At 31.5% G+C, this 20689-nt stretch overlaps 1 protein-coding gene across 2 annotated transcripts in view; it reads right to left on the reverse strand.

Moving 5' to 3' along the window:
- The window catches only part of LOC143255213 (cyclic nucleotide-gated channel alpha-3-like), a 75573-nt gene that overhangs the window by 41453 nt on the left and 13431 nt on the right, over window positions 1–20689 (reverse strand). Inside the window, exons 1-4 of one of the 2 annotated variants that reach the window (XM_076510523.1) lie at window positions 19114–19300; window positions 9196–9236; window positions 6101–6204; window positions 1856–1921 (exon numbers count right to left, since the gene is read on the reverse strand). In XM_076510523.1, the coding sequence (XP_076366638.1) occupies window positions 1856–1921; window positions 6101–6204; window positions 9196–9236; window positions 19114–19148 (246 nt within the window). In that variant the 5' untranslated portion in view covers window positions 19149–19300. Of the gene's footprint in view, window positions 1–1855; window positions 1922–6100; window positions 6205–9195; window positions 9237–19113; window positions 19301–20689 lie in introns of those variants that run through there. The other variant, XM_076510514.1, reaches the window with a different exon arrangement.

The raw sequence follows: 20689 nt of genomic DNA on the forward strand, positions 1-20689 counted from the left end.
ATGCAGTTATGTTTCATAAAATAATAATAGACATATTTTCCAGAAACAGTTGTTTTACATTGTCTTTAAATATAATTATCAATAACAGGTTCGCTCTTTCTTATCAAAGAGAACTGTGGTACTGGTTCGTCACCATTTTGTATATCTTGATAATCATATATATACAATCAATTCTTGTTCTCAAGTTCGTATTCAACTTCTATTGAATAGACACCTAAATACCAAATTCCAAGTATATCTTGTTGGGCACGTTAGCTCAAATCAGTGAATACGCTCTTTACGTCCTTTCATGATTTCTATCTTATTCTGTCAGGATTTGTGAACCAACGTCTTCAATAAGTTATTAGTTCGTATTTTTCTAATTAACACGTCATTTTTACCAAATAAAACATTTATATCTCGTCTTCAATGTTTCTTCTGTATTCTTCTTGTCCATGTTTATCGTAAAACCTTCAATCAATTATTACTTTAAGCACTGGTTTCCGTTAATTTTTTAGTTTTGTCAGTTTTATATTCACTTGTGATTTCTATATCATTACACTTTCATTACTTCTTCTTGTCCCAATTTTTTTTTCACTCCAGTACTTTTATTATTCGCAAGCTTTGACTGCCATTGTTCATTTACTAATTGCAAAGTTTTACACCAGTGAACACCAACCTCTGTCATATTGCTAAGTTTTACCTCTATCATATTGTTAGGTTTTACACCAGTGAACACCAACCTCTATCATATTGTTAAGTTTTACACCAGTGAACACAAACTTCTATCATACTGATCTCAATTTATTACTCATTGCAATGTAAAAGTCTTTAGCCACGCCTTGCACGATCAGATTCTCTAGCTACATCTTCTACGATACGAGTCCTAATCTACGTATTTATTTTTATTTTATATTTCTGTAACGTCTTGAGCCAATAACTTCATCTAGTGTAATGTCTCGCTCTGTCTAATTTTTCTACTTTTATTAATAACGGGGTATTTATGTGATCATTAGTTTTCTGTCTTACGACGTTTAACATTTCACAAATCAGTTTAATTCAGTTTCTGTGTAACTGAGGATATTTACTCAGTAGTTAGTTTATGCCATTTCATCTCACACCAAGTCTCTACAATATAATTTTTCTGACACGTTTCAAATCTCGGTGATTTTTGTCTCATCCGTATTTTTGTCAGTATTCCTTTGTTAGCATCTAGTATTAGTGGTCTATCCAATAGCGAGGTTTATTCAGTCTTACTTTGTTACATTTTATTTTTGGAGTCTTTTTTTCACTATTAACTTAGAAAACAGTCATCAGTCTTCTCTTACAGTCCTTTCTGCTTCTCTTCGTTACTATTTTCGGACACTATTTTGAGCTGTTTGATTAGCTTGTTTATTTGTATTACAATCATGAAATGTAATTATTTACGTTGTACAACTATTGATTTTCTCTCTCAATTCTAAGTCATATTCAATGACTGCTGTTGGAATAATATTTAAAACTTCAAAACTGCTTAAAACAGTTACATTATTAACAATTCTCTACTTTGTAGTTAACTTTTTCTTAAGATTATAGAATAATTTAACGGATTCGAAGTGACATAAATTTTTGAAGTTTTTGTATATTGTTTAAAACATGAAAAATTATTACCCGAATTACATCTTTAAACACAGAAAACTCACATACAAAAGAAAAAATACAGAAATGATTGATATTCATTAAATAAATATATGTAGTTTACAATATAACAAATATCTACTATTTCACGTCATTCACAGAGTTCAAGACTTAGTTTCGCATATCAAGGTAACCAACCACAGTTAATTTTATAACAGTACATCTGATAAGACTGTACGAAACTCGAAGTTCAACTCACCGTCCAGTAAAAGGTGATATTACTATCTGGGTGGAAAACGAAAGATGTTGGTTGGTAGTCGTCCTCCTGTCGAATTACAAGACAAGAAAATTCCCAATAAAAAAGCTTTCTAACATTCTCATGTCTTGACATATATTCTACAATGACCCATTTTTGTATTGTACTAGAGATTAGTGGTGTGTTTGGAATGTGAATATGAGAATTTATGGTTCACGTTGTGTATCCGCTAAACAAGTCTTCCATACTACGCGTGAGCTCTAAAACTTACACTCAAGTCCTATTATTCGCTCAGGCAAAAGCGGTCCGAGATTCGATGATTGACACTATTGACTAACTATCTTAGCTCTACCTTATCACTCAGTCCTATAGACGGCTATGTGTAGATAGCACATTGTGTAGCAGATTCAAAAACAAGCAAACACTAATAGAGTATTGCAGTGAAACTCTACGTTCATAAATCTGTAATGCTAAAAACTTATTACTTTTAAAACAACTTGTCCATGTTTGGAGAGCAAAATTCCAGACAGTTTATTTGCTCTATTATTACACATTTTTATACAAGTTTCTAATCATTTCAGCGTTTGTATGTAAGCTATTTTGGTACTTTTGTTTACAAAATGGTAATATTTTCATGCATTGTTTACTTTTACGGCAAATCTTTTTTTAACTTACGGCGTATTACTTAAATGGTCGTATTTATCACAGTAGCTTTGAGATTTTTGATACATCATCTAACAGAATTTACGAATTTTCGGTTTTACTGGGCAATTTGTTTGAACTAGTTTAGCTAAAATGTAAGGCATTTACTTTGACGTATTGTTCCTAGAAATAGAAATTGAGTATTTTTTTATATAACAGATCAAGTCCTAAATCGTTTTCTGAAACAGTTCAGTACCTTTATATAATTAGGCCAAGAGAGTATAAGTTTGTAAGTTTCTTATGGTAAGCACATATTGCATTCTCTGTTGATTAACATCTTAAGGACAAAGTGTAAAAAAAGGCATGAAAAGTTTATTGTATTCGTGTCTTAGAACAAAATTTAAGTTAATTCGAAAATATATATTATACATTTTACTTCCACTTATGGACCTTAGAAAATAGCAAACCATTATAAACTTGAAAATTTACATGGCTATAGTGTGGATAAAATAGAATATAGAATTCGCATGACAGCCCGAAACTAAACTTTGAACCTATATAACAGTTATGGTAAGTGTTCTAAGAAACTTATCATACTAATATATCTGACGAATAGTTTTGTTAGTGTAAAAAAGTGAACAAGGATATATATTTTAAATTTTATATTACAATTGTACGGAAATACCTAGGGTTCATCCATCTCCAAATACTAACACCTTCAAGTTATAAAGTATATGAGTACTTTGAAACAGATCAAGAATATATGATGCATAAACATGTTAAAGTGTTATCAAAATTCGATATTCTTTGTAAACAACATATTTCAGAATTACTTGAACCACTATACAAAACAGGTTCACAATTAGCACAATAAGAACAGAAAATCACGACTATAGGTTTATCAATTTAGTCATTAAGGACATAAAAATCATAGGATCTTTAAACGAATGTTGTAATTTATTGAAGTAAGAACTATCAATTATAGCAGTGAATGCAATGAGAGATTGATGCCTTTGAGGTAAAAACAATAGAAGTTTTGGTTTCGGTAATGATTACACTAGTCTTCTTACTGATAAACCTAAACTCTTCCATGAGCAGCACAAAGATCTGTCCACAACTCTGATAAACTACAATTTTATATCAGTTAGCATAAAAGTTTTAATTATGTTTATTAATGATAAAAATTATTACTGTCACATCCAAATAGTGCTTACATCTTGGTATTTACAACATTTTTCTATGATATATCTAAAACGTACTTCAACAAACAGAAGAAATCGTATATATTTCAGGCCAAATGTTGCAATTTCATTCTTCTTTGAGCTTAGATTTTGCTTTTGTATCAACAATTTACTGTTGACTCCTATACTATTTTGTACTCATAAATTGGATTATATTTAAAGTTAGTATTAACACTTCTAAGCCTGTTTATTTACGAATTCATTCATGAATATATACATATTTAACTATTTGGACTTAGAGGTGACTCGTATTTAAATGACTCAGCGATAAGCTTGAGGGTTAACATTCGACGTTAGATTTAAGCAGCGAGCAGAGAGCACATTAAACATAGCTACTCCTAACAATAAAACAACATCAATACGTAAATCGGTAATCAAACGTTCAAGTTCAAATATGTCAACAAAACAGACGCTTTAAATTATTAATTTCCTGACACAAATATTCCAAATACGATATTGTAACAATATTTAACCTTTTCAGCCAATTAGTTATAAAAAAATTTCTTCAACACCTTGTGCTCAAAATTCTGTTAAAAGAGCTCAAAATTATTTCTTTTCCGTAAACAAATTTGCTTCTACTGCATTCTAGGCATTAAGTTAATTCAATTATGCGGTAAGTTAAACCTATTTTTGATAATGCTTGTGTTAAATACACTTTAATTTGTAATTATTACTTTACCTTAGCTAATACATCATTATCTCGTTAGTTTCGTTAAAATAAAACCCAGTAACGCTATTAGATGTAGTATACATTGTTATTATTAATTAATTATTTAACAATTCAACTTTTTTAATATAAATATTTAGGTGTCTTAATACATTTACTTTATTTAGGCCAGGCCTGGCACGGCCAGGTGGGTAAAAGCGTTCGACTCGTAATCTGAGGGTCGCGGGTTCGAATCCCGCTCGCACCAAACATGCTCACCCTTTCAGCTGTGGAGGCGTTATAATGTGACGGTCAATCTCACTATTCGTTGGTGAAAGAGTAGCCTAAGAGTTGGCGGTGAGTGGTGATGACTACCTGCCTTCCCTCTAGTCTTATACTGCTAAATTAAGAACAGCTAGCACAGATAATCCTCGAGTAGCTTTACGCGAAATTCCAAAACAAACAAAAATCCTTTAGGCCAAAACTAGTGTTAAAAGGTGGTCATTATTTTCGGCTTTCCGCTCTTTGGTTTGTAGCTAAACACTAACATACGTCTAAAGCCATTAGTTTTCGTATCGAACTAATCAAACCTACACTAAGAATTACAGAATCACTTTTCAGTGATCACTGGCAGTGGTTTGGCAGGGCTACATAAATTATACTGAGAGCAAGATTTTCTTGGAAATTATTGAGAGACCATTGGTTTCATTCCACATACACATACACCGTTTTATTTCTTTTTACTCACGTTTGTAAATGGGATCACGTTTCGCTGTTGTACTACTTCAAGTTCATTAACGTTATAACAATGTTTAGGCTTCGTGAATTAACAGCTATATAAGGTCAAAGAGAAAAATGAATAGTGTTTTGTCTGTAATGACGTCTACCATTTTTATTTATAGTAAGTGTAACTAAAATTGTGATTATAATATTTCATTGTTTAATTATCGCTCTTATGGCAATTACTTTGCATTTTTTGCTTTAATATTTGGATTTAGAACAAGCCTTAATCTTTCTAAACTTGTCAGGCCTCTTATGTGTGTGTGTAGTTTCTAGTTCTTAAGATTTACAGCCCAACAGGGTCTACATGTGTAGACGCTGATTATGAGTATCTATAAAATGGCTCTTAAGCCTATCATTTTAAAATTCCCAGTAAAAAGAAACACCATAAAACAAGTGTCGTAAGTTACATGTAAATCATGACACTAGACGGCATTTCAAGGGAAACGGAGTTTCTCTATATATTTGATTTAGAACGTGGTTTAGGGTTAATCACAACTTTAAATTCTACTGTAGTATATGTCTTCCCAGTGTTTTACTATCAGCATTAAGATTGAAACTACGTGCGTTTTTGTAATAACGGGGATATCTGTGCATTAGATTTAATTGAAAAGCAAGTGCTTGATATCTTAGAACACTCATAACGTTCGAAAAAAAATATATATATTAACTATAGAGCAATGTTAACACAAGTTAGAGTAAAGTGATATTTATTTTATCGTTTGTCTAATCTAAGACTCATTAATTAATTCTGCCAATAATCTCTTAATATATAAAGAATAAAATTAATTCACATTGAAAACTATGTTTAAGGATGATATTCTTATTTAAAACTGTTTCTGCAAAGTATTCTCCGGATACAGTGAAGGAAATATTGTGGGGCTGAAACCCCCTGTAATTTTCATTTTCTTATTTAGGATATAATAACCTTCAACTCACCCGAGTGGGTATGGACATCTGAGAGGCAAACCGCATCCTAGACTTGGAAGGACTTGGTCTTGGAGATATGTTGGGTGAGCCTTCGGACAGAACTGCCGATGATCCTTGGACAGAGGTCGGATGATTTCATTGATGTGTGATCAGATATGTTATTAATGTATGCATGCATATATTTACTTCTGTAACAGTTAGGTACTACTTTACAAGCACATTCACAATACTTGCAAACAATTCACGTCGTGTTGTATCTGCAAGTCATCGCTAATATGTTCCAGAACCATTTCAAAAAATACGCTACATTTTGTACTTTTAAAATTATTGAAAATAAGATTCCAAACAAATGGTGTGTTATGTTATGCTTCTAAAAAGTTTCGATATATTTTCTTTGTATTTGTGAAATAAGTTACAATATATTTCAAATAATCCAGTTCATGTTTGTGAAACATGTGATATATTTTGTGAAAATACATTTGCAACCACATACTGGCTCGTATTCTTGAATAACGTGTAACACATAAGGAACCGGTGATTTTTTTAATTATATGAAATCCACTTAAAAGCATCTTAGTTCGTATCTTAGAAATGTTTGAAAATCCTTTGAAAGGTGATAGACCATATTTGTGAAATTTAGGAAACATGTGTTAATCTATTTTTCTAAAATTTGTGAATCGTTTTTAGATTACTTATGATAAGATTGTGACGTATACGATTAATTAACTCTAACTATCAATTAGTTACCTTTTATCACCTGGTAGAAAAAACAAAAACACTTTCAGTATTACGTTAAAACGTGAAATCAAGATAATTTTGATTGAAAACACTGTACAGGTTTAAACATTGTCTCTTATGTTTAGTTAAGCGTTTATAATAACATAAATTTTGGGAAAGGATTCTAAATCATAAGCTTTCTTTAAGGCATTAGTTAAATTATATGAGCTTTAAGTAAAATACTAATACACATTGTCGTAACAATAATTAGCGAATATGATAAAAACCCTATAACCTGAGCGTTTTCAAAAGGCAGATCTTTCTTCTTCAGGGGCAAACTGAATATAAAAAAATATTATATGTAGATATTATGAGGCTGCTACCCTTCTCTTGTATGAAAACGAATTGCACCACAGTACAGTCACGTGCTATTAATGCTCATTGTGATTGGGTGTCATCCAAGAAATCAACCAATGCTACATTAACATGACGTTATAAAAATACGAGAAGTCATAACAGGCTTAAATGAGTAGGAATAAATGTTTTGGTTGTAAAGACTACCTCATGTAACATATCCACTCGAAAATTTCATGTTTCAGTAGAAATTGCATGCAAGCTCTGAATAAAATACGAGACATTAATACTAGTTGTAACAGAAGTTGTTAAGACAGCAAGCCCTGTCTCTTCAAAAATTATTTTTAGAAACTCTTTACGGGATACACAATAATTCATTATAGATTTTGCTGGTGACTTAAACATAAGTGCTCATGCAGAGCAGTAAGATATACATCAGCAAGATGTGGCCGCTTTGTATGTTTAGCTGCTCAGAACTATTACTCAAGAGAGATAACCATACAAAAAAGTAAAAATTGGCACCAACATCAAACAGTGACATACATTAAGGTGGAAAACACTGCTATTTACAGATGATTTTAAATACAAATTGTTTGGTCTGTTTCTAGAGTGAAACAAGATGAGGACTAGTACAAGTGTGGACTATAATTTAGTCAATGGTGTTCGAAATTTAAACAAAATGAATGAATGACACCTAAATAACTGACAGGTACATTCATGTTCTTATCCATCATGTAAATTCCTCTAGAAGAAGAACTGTTGCACAGGAATTTATCTTCCAAAAAGAAAATGATTTCTTGAATTAAGCAAGTTAGGTGGAAAGATAACCGGATAAATATATCATTCCCAACAATGGCCTTGGTCTGAACACAGTGCAAATTTAAATATTTTTAAGATTATGTCTATATATAGGTAATGAGAAAGTAAAACAGCAACTAGATTACTTGGGTGAATTGTGCAAAGCAACACAGGGCATTTGGGACAGTATTTCATAACCATACACCGATAAACTGTTAGCAGCATAAAAATAATCCATACTCTTCCGGTTAATGCAAACGTGTTCGTATTTGTTTTGTATTTTCTTTTAATATCACACTGTACTAATGATAGGATGAGAATTTAGTTGTAATTACTCACTGTTTATTTCTCCTGTGCATTTCTATGGTTACTCACAAAACTGTGGTATATATAACTATATATAAACAGCAACTAAATTAACATTTATGATGTAAAGCTATTATGATTGTCACAAAATGTTGTTTGTTGTTGTCTTTAATTAAGCACAAAGCTACACACAATGGGTTATCTGTGCTCTGCTCACCACGGGTATCGAAACAATTGTCACAAAATACTAAAGATAAGGTACAAAACACGATAAAGTTGCATATAACAAAATACATGTAATTATATCGTACCTCGCTAGTCACATTTTATGTCAAAAAATGTGAAACACATAATGAACAATAAACATGCTAATATGCAATTCAAATATGTTTCATAAGCAAAATTAATAAAAGTTAACAGGAATAAAAATGATAATAAAACAAATCAAGGCAACTTATAAGTAAAAAATCCAGGAAGAAAAGCAGAATCATGATGCTGGATGTTAAAAATTATAATTATATAAGCAACTTTGATACGATTCAAACTTCATGTGATGTAAAAGCTGCAAAACGTTTGCAGATAGAACATAAATTATCATAAATGTGAATAGTTTCTGATTAACACATTAAGTATACTGAACTTGCAACATACATAGTTATTATAAAGAAAGTTGGCAGTTCATCGAATCACATCTCACAAACGGCGTGGCATAGGAAGGTGAAGTTGCATATGGATAATGTACCAACGTAAATGCCACATTAATTTAAATTAATATTTTAGAAAAATAAAGTATGTTATAATTAAGAACAAAATAGATAAATTATATGGATAAATAATTAAAATAAATCTAATTAATATCAGTCTATGAAATAAGTACTTAAGAATTATTTTTGTATATAAAGAACCACGCTACAAAGAGTAACACTCACTTTTTGCCGCTTGTTTCCATAATTGGGGGTAAACGACATGGCTAAAAAAGAAAGTAAGAAGGCATACATCAAAAACAGTATATGAGAGTTTGCTTATGATTTCCTTTCATTTAGTAACGTTTGACTAATTATTGTTTGAGAACAATGTAGCTATTAGTTTTTTTCAATTGTCTGTTACAAAACGTTGATGTGTTTTTGATTTTACACGTTTTTCTGGCAACAGAGCTTTGTCTATATATATATATATATCTTCAAATAAAGAGTTTTATGTTCAATATTATATATTCTACCGAAAGGAGTGAATCTTCATCTTTGTCAATGTTCAGTAAATCAATCTACATTCCCAAGATTTAAAGTTTGGAGCTAGTTTAACATTTACTTTAAAAATAGTTGTTTAGTAACAATTAAAACAAATATTTCAATAAACCAAAGTAGTAACCACGATAGAATTGTTTCGACATCACTTAATAAACGTAATAAATGAGTTTCATTGTATTTATTTTTATTTTATAAAACATTTAATATCTGGTGTTTTGAACCTTACCAACACCAAATATGATGCAAAAACAGCTATAATAACCAGAGGAAGGAAAACCAACCAGTAACACTCTTCTCTCCGAGAACTTTTAATTGCTCAGCAGATGAAAATGACTCAAAATGTCACTTAACACTATGTGAGGCTATTTTAATGTGAAGAAAAATAAAATACTTATAACCTTTGGTACTAGTAATTGTGTTTTAAATGTTAGAAATTCCTTTCTCGTATGTTTAAATTTGTTGAAGTTGGATAACATGATACATAAAGCCGTAACTTTGTTATATTCTCTACTAAGTAAAATTAAGAATACATTTTTGGTTTAGTTAAAAAGAATAATAACAAAGTTATATCAAGTAACAAATGTGTAAATGTTAGGTATATTGTACTCATAAGTTCTACAAATAATTTATGTCTTTATTCACCAAAAAGAGGCATGTACACAATATCATTGTTTCTTTTTTTTCTCAACCACCTCAACAAAATACTCCCAAAATAATTACTATGGAATATAATATCAGTAGCTATATGTTAGAGTAGTTCTTCAGATAGCTGAAGGGTGGATGGTAGGATGCTGCTGACTGACTGTTTTTTCTGATCACTAGTTCCAAGTTACAGACAGCGGTGGATAGCCTCAGTAATTATGTCATAAATACAAAAATATAACCTAAAAGTTAATATGGGTTACGTCACGTTGCGCTTTATTTTACGAAATAGGAGCAGTCATAAAAGCCAATATGCATTTGTCAAGATAGAATAATTTGATTACTGTCTACTTACTACGATTTTAGTAACGGAGTGGTGAGAAAGCCGTGAATGGAGACGCTATGACATCTTATAAGTGTGGTAAATGTTAGTATAATAAGCTTTAAGTAAAAACATAGTATTGGATCATCTAGCCTATAACTAGAGCTTCTCAAACAAATAAAATGTCGATTCAGTATTAAATATAAATCGTTTCTGAATTAAGATATTTTATGTTATATCACCAACGTTTTTAATAAAAACAACAACCCCATTTAATCAACAGACACTCAAAATTAAGAAATGAACAGATAAATATATATGTAAAAACGGCTCGTTTGGGTTGAGAAAACTTTTTACATAGAGGAGCGAACAAAGTTTCGACCTTTTTTGGTCATCGTCAGGTTCACAGGAAAAGAAAGAGGTAACTGACCGGAAGCTGACCACATGTTTTAAAGGGGTTGTGTAACTGAGTGTCGGAATGTAGAGGACGCGCTTAAATCTTTGATTATATAATTTTATATTATTTATTTTATTATTATTATTTATTATATTATTTTTAATATAGATATAAAGGTGTTCCTTTGTATTGGTTTATTTTGGGCTTGAGTTGTATAAGTAAGGCTTCTTTAATTTCGCGTTTGTTTATTTTTAGATTTTACTGCATCGACCACATTTTTCTGCCTCTTTGTTGATGAAGCTTGAGTTTCAAAAATTTATTTACTTTAGTGAACTATAAGGGTGGTAGCACCCTGTCAAGTTATTATACAGGCTATACGCAAGTACAAATACAAAAAACAAATGTGACAAGCATGACATACAGTTTATGTCTTGGAGATTGATATTAGGATTAAAATATTGAGATGATGCGATAAAACAGATAAAAGTGATTCAACAGTAACTGAATTTTAAAATATTTTCTAAGGTGTATGTTTCGTAGATTGGTTTGATTATTATTTCTCGATATTTAATTTAAAGAAAAAAGTGAATTAAGGTAATGTGAATGGATGTAAAGAATGATAAAAATTGGTTTTCTTTTCAAGTCATTTACAAATATTATATTCAGTTCTAAATTGAGTCGAATCCCAACCTCGTTCACGATATCCTTCTATCATTGTACGTAAAAATAAATAAACGTACTGAATTTGTTTCCTAAACTATTTTCCATACGTATTCCGCGAAATGCGGAAAAAACGTATTAATAAGGTACCTGAAATGATCAAACATTAAGCACTAAAGTAGATGTTAATTATGAAAATATCTAGAGTATTCACATTTCCTTAATAATAAATACGAACTCATCGAAAAACTTATAATTTGCTATTCTGATCCTTTTGAAATGTATTATAGAGACCTTAAATATGTGATGGTCTTTTCAAACCCTTAAGTAATCGTGCTGCTGGAGAAGCTACAATATCAACTGTTCGCAGAAGAAGAATTTTCCTTAACATAAAAAAAGACATTTTCTAAGGAACTGAATGCCAAACGTCTAGGCTCAGTGCAGATTAACTTTAGAAAAGACTGAAGTATAGTATAGGTCATACAGAAATACTAAGGCATAATTTAGGCCAAGTACAGAAAATTAAGATATATTATAGGCCTAGTATAGAAAGACTAAGATATAGTGCAGTAGAAATACAGAAAGACTAAGGTATATAAAAAGCCAAATACAGAAAGACTAAGGTATATAAAAAGCCAAATACAGAAATAATAAGATATATAGTCTAAACCAAAAACAGAAATAATAAGATATATATGTAGTCTAGGCCAAATACAGAAAGACTAATTACTATTTAAAACAGTGAGGTAAGTATGCCTCCGCAACTGCGCATAGGTAAAAGTCAAAAGGGGGGGGGCAAAGGGTCTGTTAAACTTCTGACAAGGGAAACAAATGTAGGGTACTCATTTACTTTTCATAAGGTGGTATCCATCTTTGGTAGTTTCACGATTGATTACAAAATAACTACAATGATATTATAAATACAATAGGATATATTGAATCTGAAAAAAATGTTAGTACTGTTACAGATCAAATTAAAAATAATAATCGAATCTTGTATAAGCCGAGTATGAAAAAAATACATTGTTCTCACTTTTTGAGTTACATTATCACAACGTTACGATATTAATTAAAGGTTAGTTATGAAATCCTAACGAAGGTGTTGCAGTTTTAACTATCTGTTAAAGAAACTACTTCATTACGTTTGTTTGTTTGGAATTAAGTACAAAGATTTTTGCAAATACTTTCACAATCACACCTAAAATAAAATAATGATGTAATTAAGTGTAGACTTAGAGATAAGAAAACTGGATATCAAAACGCGGTTTATAGCGGTGTGAGTCAGCAGAAAAACCGCTGTGCCACTGGGGAGCATATTATTATCTACAGAAAAAGAAATTAGGAAAAGCGTCGTATTTACTTTTTTTTGAAAAAGAAATAAAATTCTACATGGTTATTCATATAACCTTTTTTTAAAAAAATAAATCTGTAAATCTTCCAGGAAATGATGGACACGTGTTTTTCTTATAGCAATGCCACATCGGGCCATCTTCTGTGTCCACCGAGATTGTAAATCCGTAGACTTACCACTGTTCCAACTGTGACTTTACTATATTTGTGTAATTTAATACAAAATTTAATAATTTCTAACATTGTATATATATTGATCAAAAGCAAAAAAAATCTTATATATATTTTTATGAATATTATTCTGTATTATGTCTAAGCCATTATTAACATTGCGCTATTAATTCTTCTATTCAGATACTGAGTCATACTAACTTCAATGACTTATATTTTTATTCTGCAAAATCATTATTTAAAACAACTTTATCTATCCTCTAATTTATGTTTGTTTGACTTCATTTTCGCGTTCCTTTTTTAAGCCCACTGCTTTAACTTAAACATTATAATCATTAAAATATAAAACATTTTTGCAAATACTTTCACAATCACACCTAAAATAAAATAATGATGTAATTAAGTGTAGACTTAGAGATAAGAAACTTTATTCATCATTATTTTAACAGTTTTCATGTTGGACCTACCTCCAAGAATTACAACACTAGAATGCATCTATATGTCAGATAAGCTTCAATATATAAAGAGAGTTTATCTTTGCTGGTGAGTTTCTGGATACAAAACTAGTCTCCCAAGATATGAAGTAGCTGAAGATCATTAAGTAAACATACTAACGCAGAGACCCCTGTTGTTGTTCCTTTGATTCTGTTGTGGTGATATGACATTCCAAGAATAACAGCAGCTTGCTTTATCTATAATTTATCTTTTAATCTAATTATGTTCTGCAAACGATATACTGAAACGCCATTGGTTATGTTTAGGGTTATTTTATTGATGAGGAGTGAAATTATAGTATAGCTCAGTAACACATGTTGATTAAATTGTAGATTAAACTGGACTTTGGTTCGAACCTAGACTTCAAAATTAAACAATTTTGGAATACTAAGTTTATTTATTATACAGTCGTATAAAGAAATAAGCGAGCTTTGAAAACAAATATTTAGAATAATCTTCATAGTGAATTTCAAAAACAAAAGCGATCGGTTATTATCTAGATTAACAACACCTTATATATTAGGTATAGAAAATACATTAAACAGGTCCATTTCATATGGTTTCTTTGGTTGTTGACCCTCTTAATTTATTTATAGAAACTTTTTGAAAACAGATGCATTTGCAATCGACACTTAGATCGGTATTCCTGTTTCTGACGTGTAAATTACCTGTTCTGTGTATAGAAAAACAAATAAAAATATATGAAAAGACTTCTTGATTAATCTCTGTTTCAGACATGAAATCTACCCATTTTAAATACAAAACTTCAATTAATGACGCTGTTTACTGGCTGTATAGAAACAAGGCTACCTGATGGCCATTGAACCTTGGTTATTGACTCTGTATTTTGTATCACGTGTAGAATGGCATGGATAAAGTTTTTGTTTTTTTAATATTTTCGTGCAAACAAAGAGCTAGCTATACAAACCTAATAAGCCAAACGGAATACAACTAGTCAAGAAAATACACCTTATTTCTTGGGATTAATCTAATAAAATAGTAAAATTTCACCGTGAATCTTACACAACGTCAACTAACACACACAAAAGGCATTAAAACAGACCTTTGTTAAAAAAATGATAATATAAAATACTGTAAATTTATACCACACCGTACAGTTCACTAAAGGTGAGTTTGCTTGTTTCAGAATTTTCGCACTAACCAACTAACAAGAACTATCTGTGCGTGGATGTCTCTAATCTTTAAGATCTGGTATGGTCATGCGGTTAAAACGATCGGGTCCCAACCAAAACGTCACGAATTTGAATCCCCGTCATTGAACATGCTCGTATTTTCAACTGTGAAGGCATTATAATGTAACGGTTAATTCCACTATTCATAGCTGCCTTCTCTCTAGTTTATCATTGCTAACATAGGAACCACTGGTGCAGATAGCTCTAATGTAGCTTTCCGCGAAATTCAAACCAAAACCTAATTTTAAACGTTACTCTAGAGTGAAGGCTTTTAGCTAACAGCACACACTACCAATTATTTAACTACTCTGGTGCGACAGAATAGAGGGATTTGACCGTCACTCTTATAACACAAATCCTCACAGTATTTACACATTTTTTCTGAAAACTATGCACGCAAAATGAACTCGTCATAAACCTCTGTTGTACAAAACGAATTTATTTGTAGATATTTGATTCTTTGACATTGGTGGGTTAATGGTAAGTTTCCGGATTTATTATGCTAAAAATTTGTGTTCGATTCCCGCGTAAACGCAGTGCAAATAGCCTATTGTATAGCTTTGCGCTAAAAGAAGACTAACAAGACAAACTTCTTATAGTACACTAATTATGTTATAGAAAGCTTATGTAGCTTATTAAATATCAAGCATGTCATTTATGTTGATTTATATTCATAAAATTCTAACAGATAACTTTAAATACTATTTCTATTCGCTAAATCTCATTATTAGTTTTATTATATATAGCACACAAAAGCTCTCTTTCTGAAATATTTTTAACTTTATAAAGAAACAGAATAGTGAAAAAAAGATAAGCAGATTTTGAGAAGCCTTTGAGAACATGTCGCATATATTATATAAATAAGACTTAACAGCTTAAAAAGACGTATTAACTTAACCTGTTCAAATCATCAAAGAATTTTATGTAAGTGAACCTAATTGTTTTAATAAAACCTAATGATAAGACCGAGGTATGATATTTAGATTTTTAAAATGTGGATATTTACATATTTTCGACCTGGCATGGCGAGGTGTTTAAGGTGCTGGACTCGTAATCTGAGGTTCTCTGGTTCGAACCCCCATCACACCCAACATTCTCATCCAAGAGTTGGCGGTGGGTGGTTGTCCTTCTTTCTAGTTTTACACTGCTAAATTAAGAACGGCTAGTGCAGATGGCTATCGTGCAGCTTTGGGCGAAATTCAAAACAAACCGAACAAACACATACACATTTTCCAGCTGTTATGGTGACAGAAATTAAACGCATATGAAAATTCCATATCCCTAACATCAATAGAAAACTGCCAACTGAAATATTAAAAATATATATCAAATGAATAGGAGTACACAGCAAATTAATAACTTAATAATAAAGCATTTAAAGTTTCGGGTTCCGTCTTTTTCAAGAGGTAAAACCTCATCACTGTATCCAATATTCATACATTACACTATATGAAAAGACGCCAGTAAATATATTTTATACATGGATTACATTGTGCAAGGTGGCACAACAACGCGGTGTTGACCACAAAAGTTCTACTGAAAACTTCGTGTGTGACATTGGATACGCTAAGTGCTCTGCTGTGTATATTGTAAAACCAAATCACACCATATATAATGAATTACATTAAAACTATTTTGAGGTCTCACTACGTCATTATGATCAATGTCGCTACGTCACGTTCTATCTTCCGACTGTGCATCTTGAAAATATTCTTGGTGTATAGTGTCCATTGCAAAATACTCCATTGTAAGGATGTTATGTCCAAAACACACGACTTCTCTTTCCACAGTCTATTTAAGGTACAATGGGAACGGTTTCCTCACTCCCATTCAACAGTCCGATTACATCAAAATTTATTGGTTTGTCTTATTTTTATGGAATGATAAGGTGACTTTTAATCGTTTTTCTCAGGCGGAAATCCTTCTTAATCATGATTCTTATTGTTGCGAATACGTGGAAGGCTTTTGTTACTGGTATTTCGGTTCGCAGTTTCTCACTTGTTATAAGACGCTTCAGTTTACTTACTATGGCTGGAGTACGACTTGTTGCAGGTTTCTTTATGACTGGTCCCAATGTCCTGCATTTTGTTTTTCAATGCTAGTAAGTACAAGAGAAATCTCCATTTTGGAAACTGTAATTTTCCCATCTGAACACATCCTTATGATTTGAATATATTAACACTTACGTCGAAAAGGGTTATTATACATTCTTCCCCAATTTACGGCATCATAACATAAACTCTGAACGCCAAAACAAAGTCAAAATATAGTTCTCATATATGCCGTTTCACGGTGACTTCATATGGACTGTGGTCGCCACGTTTGCATAGTAAACGAGATTTCGCTTCTGCGTGTGTGTTTCTTATTGCAAAACCACATTGAGCTATTTGCTGAGTCCACCGAGAGGAATCTCTTCTCTGAATAAAACGATTAAAAATGTTCAAAGTAATGATTTCACTGTGTAAAATTGGCAAAAAATCTAAGGAATTTTTATAAGAAATTATTCTTTGTTTTCTACAAATTGCTTTTATAAATAAATCTATTTTAATCACGAATAGACGACTATGTTAAATAAATTTATATTACAGACAGAAATAAACGAATACATTTTACAAAATTATGCATATAGTGTCCCTAAAAGTTAGGATCCGGACTTGACATCGTGGTTTGAAGGCCATATATCGAAGGGTCCGGAATTCGAGACATGATGCCCGCTGAAACAAATAAACACATCTAGCTGTGGACGTGTTACAGAAGTGACAGTCAGCCCAACTATTCGGTTTAAGGAACCAGACAATTTTTATTGCAACAGGTGCTGCTTGCTGTTTGCCGTCTCTCTGATCAATAGTTCGAGGTTAGGGGCGGCTATACCTGACTCCCGTAAGTCTCTGATCTTACCATCAGCCAACGTGTGTGCATAAGACGTTGTTCAAGCTAAATTTATTTATAACAATCTAAAGAAGATATATATTTTCAATGAATTTATAATTAAATATGCATGGCAACGTACAACGTTATAATGCATACCAGTGTAAGTAAATACATTTTCAGATGAATGTTGTCTGGAAATTTTCAAACACTTGTTAGAAACTAGCTGTTTAACAGACACACACAGAAACGCACGAAATAAAAACAAAGTATAATCTGAAATAAAATAATATGTTAGAAAATAAATATTTAATTTTGAAAACGATTCCACACTTGAATCATTCTAATAAATGACCAGGTCCTATTTTAAGTACGTTAAAATATTTAGTATTTATATGTTATTTAGTATTAAACAAATATGAGAATCAGAATCATGGATTCCTAAAACATTTTAATCTAAACTATCTTCTGTCAAGACACGTAGTAGTAGTGTTGAAAAATAAACTGATTTCGTAGTTAAAATTATTAGAAACTTCTACTGTTTCAGAACCAGTTGGTTTTGTAGTTAACCAGTTTTGCAGAACCAGTTAGGTTTTGTAGTTATATGGTTTTAGGCACTTCTGATTTATAACAAGCTAGGTTTCGTGGATATACGGTTTTAGGGACTTCTGTTTCACAACCAGCTAGATTTTGCAGTTTTGCTGTTTTAGGAAATTCTATTTAATGACAAGATTTTAGAAACTTTGGTTTTATAAAAAGCTAAGTTTGGCAGTTATAGGTTTGAAAAAATTCTATTTAATAACAAGTTGGATATCGTAGTCATTCGAGTTTAGAAACTTCTATTGTTTCAAAACAAGTTAGGATTTGTAACTAATTGGTTTAAAAAATATTTATATGTGTGTGTTTTTTATAGCAAGTCACATCAAGCTGTCTGCTGTGTCCGCCGAGGGGATTTGAATCCCTGATTTTAACGTTTTAAATCCATAGACTTACTGCTGTTCCAGCGGGGCACATTTTTATTGTATAAGAAAGAATAGGCACAATTTTGTAGTTTTTAGAAAGTCCTATTTCAGATTAGGTCAGGTTTCTTTAATCAGCAGTTTTTGTAAACTTCTACTGTTTGAAACCAAAAACGAATTTGTAGTTACCCAGTTTTAGATTCTTCTGTTTGAGAAACCACTAGGTTTTATAGTTAACAATTCTTTGTAATTTTCTACTGTTTAAGGAAATTAGTTCCTTTAGTTGACAACTCAGATATTTTATTACTTTTGTAAACTTATTTTCTTTGAAACATCATGAAAGCTGATGAAAGAAAGAAGTAGATTGAAGAAACGAACTACAGAAGATGAGGTCAAACTAAATATTTTGCTAGTTGAACCGGAAGAAAAAGGGACTTATGTTAAAACAATTGACCTAAACTTAAGATGATGAGTATTGAATCATTAAAACTACTTGCGCAGTAAAACATTTTTGTATTTTAAGTTTCATCTGTTTTTCCTCACCGGTAAGCCGTGCTCCAGCGTCTCTTCGCTTGCATAGTTCGTAACCAGCTTCTTGTTATAAACTTGAGAAAAGAAAAACTACACCTTCTCTGCCTGAAACCTGCTATAACTGACTATTTAGGGTTAACAGAGATCCTAGAGATCACTACGTACACTGAAGAGCAGTTGTGTCAAGCTCTTAGCAACAAACGGGATTCTCACGTGCTTCTGCGCGCGACTAAAAAGGTGACGAATATCTGTGAAGAGTCATGTTTTCCCGGGTTTCCTTCATCCTCAGAAGGTCCCGAGGGATCCACAGTATTCACTTGTCAATAGAAATTTGTTGTCGTGAACGATAATTTTAATCTGCAGGCAAAACTTTGTTAAATTGCAACCTACACCATTCTCATGTCTTTTGGCTTTTGTTTGCTTAAAAAAAGAATGAAAGGATAATATTTAATACAACATTTTGATACATACATGATTGTTGATTTAAGACTGAGGATTCTCTTATTACACTATGGCTTTATTATTGTTCTAAACATAGTTCTACCTTCCAGTCCCTGGGGCTACAGATAGCGACGCGCAAAACGAAGCAAGTAACGTGTCATGTTTTGTCCAATTTTATCAGCAGAAAGAGTTGACGAATCAACTTAAGAAAAACTCTGTTAATGAAGTTAGTTTTTTCTTCTGACACAATTAACTGTTGTTTTTTTTAGTTTTTATGACGTATTTAGTTTTGGAAGTGAATCGTTCTAAAGACAACCAAGTAATATTCTATTAGCCAGACTGTCTGGAAATTACATGCTTTCTTTAACAAATCTTTAGAACACTGTTTAACAAGCCAAGCAAATGTTGCATTCTTTACATTATAATAGCATTCATTAGAGCCAGAACGAGATCAGTTTACCTCTATTGTCATTTGAATCCACGCATTTGAAGTTATTTCTGTATGCAGAGTCTCTGCCCAACTTGTATAACAATGTACTTAGTAAACTGTTGTCATAGTAACCAGAGATTCAATGAGCGTTAGCAGATCTGTTGTACGGTAAAATAAATCTTTATTTTATAGGAAATAAGATGTCTTTTAAGTTGTTGTTGTTTTTTCCAAAAAATACTGTATTATCAGGGAATGGAAATTTAGCTTACTAAATAAGCCTACATTGTTGTTACTCATTTTGTACAACCAACGCTGGGCTGTGAAACCAGACAACTTTTAATAATTTATGCTTTAACAGACTATTCTCTTGGTATATTTACTTGCAATTTATAAACAAGAACAACTTCCCCTCAACATGTAGCTCACTCAAAAGCTAGCTTCAGGGTTTTAATAAGGCTAAAATTCAGAATTCGATCTCGTAACAAACACCTCACAGATAATCGACTGTCAATATAAGTGCTTTTTTTTTTTTTGCTTAGAGGCAATTCATAACGCCAACTGATTATATATATATATTTACACGATTTAGCACGATAAAACGAAATATAAATATTGTTATCCTGGTCAAACAACTTCTGAAAATACCTGAAGCCTAGAAACATGAGACATAATAACTTCTACTTTATCTGAAACTTAGGTAAAGGAAATTTCACAAGT

The sequence above is a fragment of the Tachypleus tridentatus genome, chromosome 1 (genome assembly GCF_004210375.1).
Source record: "Tachypleus tridentatus isolate NWPU-2018 chromosome 1, ASM421037v1, whole genome shotgun sequence".
Classification (NCBI taxonomy): domain Eukaryota; kingdom Metazoa; phylum Arthropoda; class Merostomata; order Xiphosura; family Limulidae; genus Tachypleus; species Tachypleus tridentatus.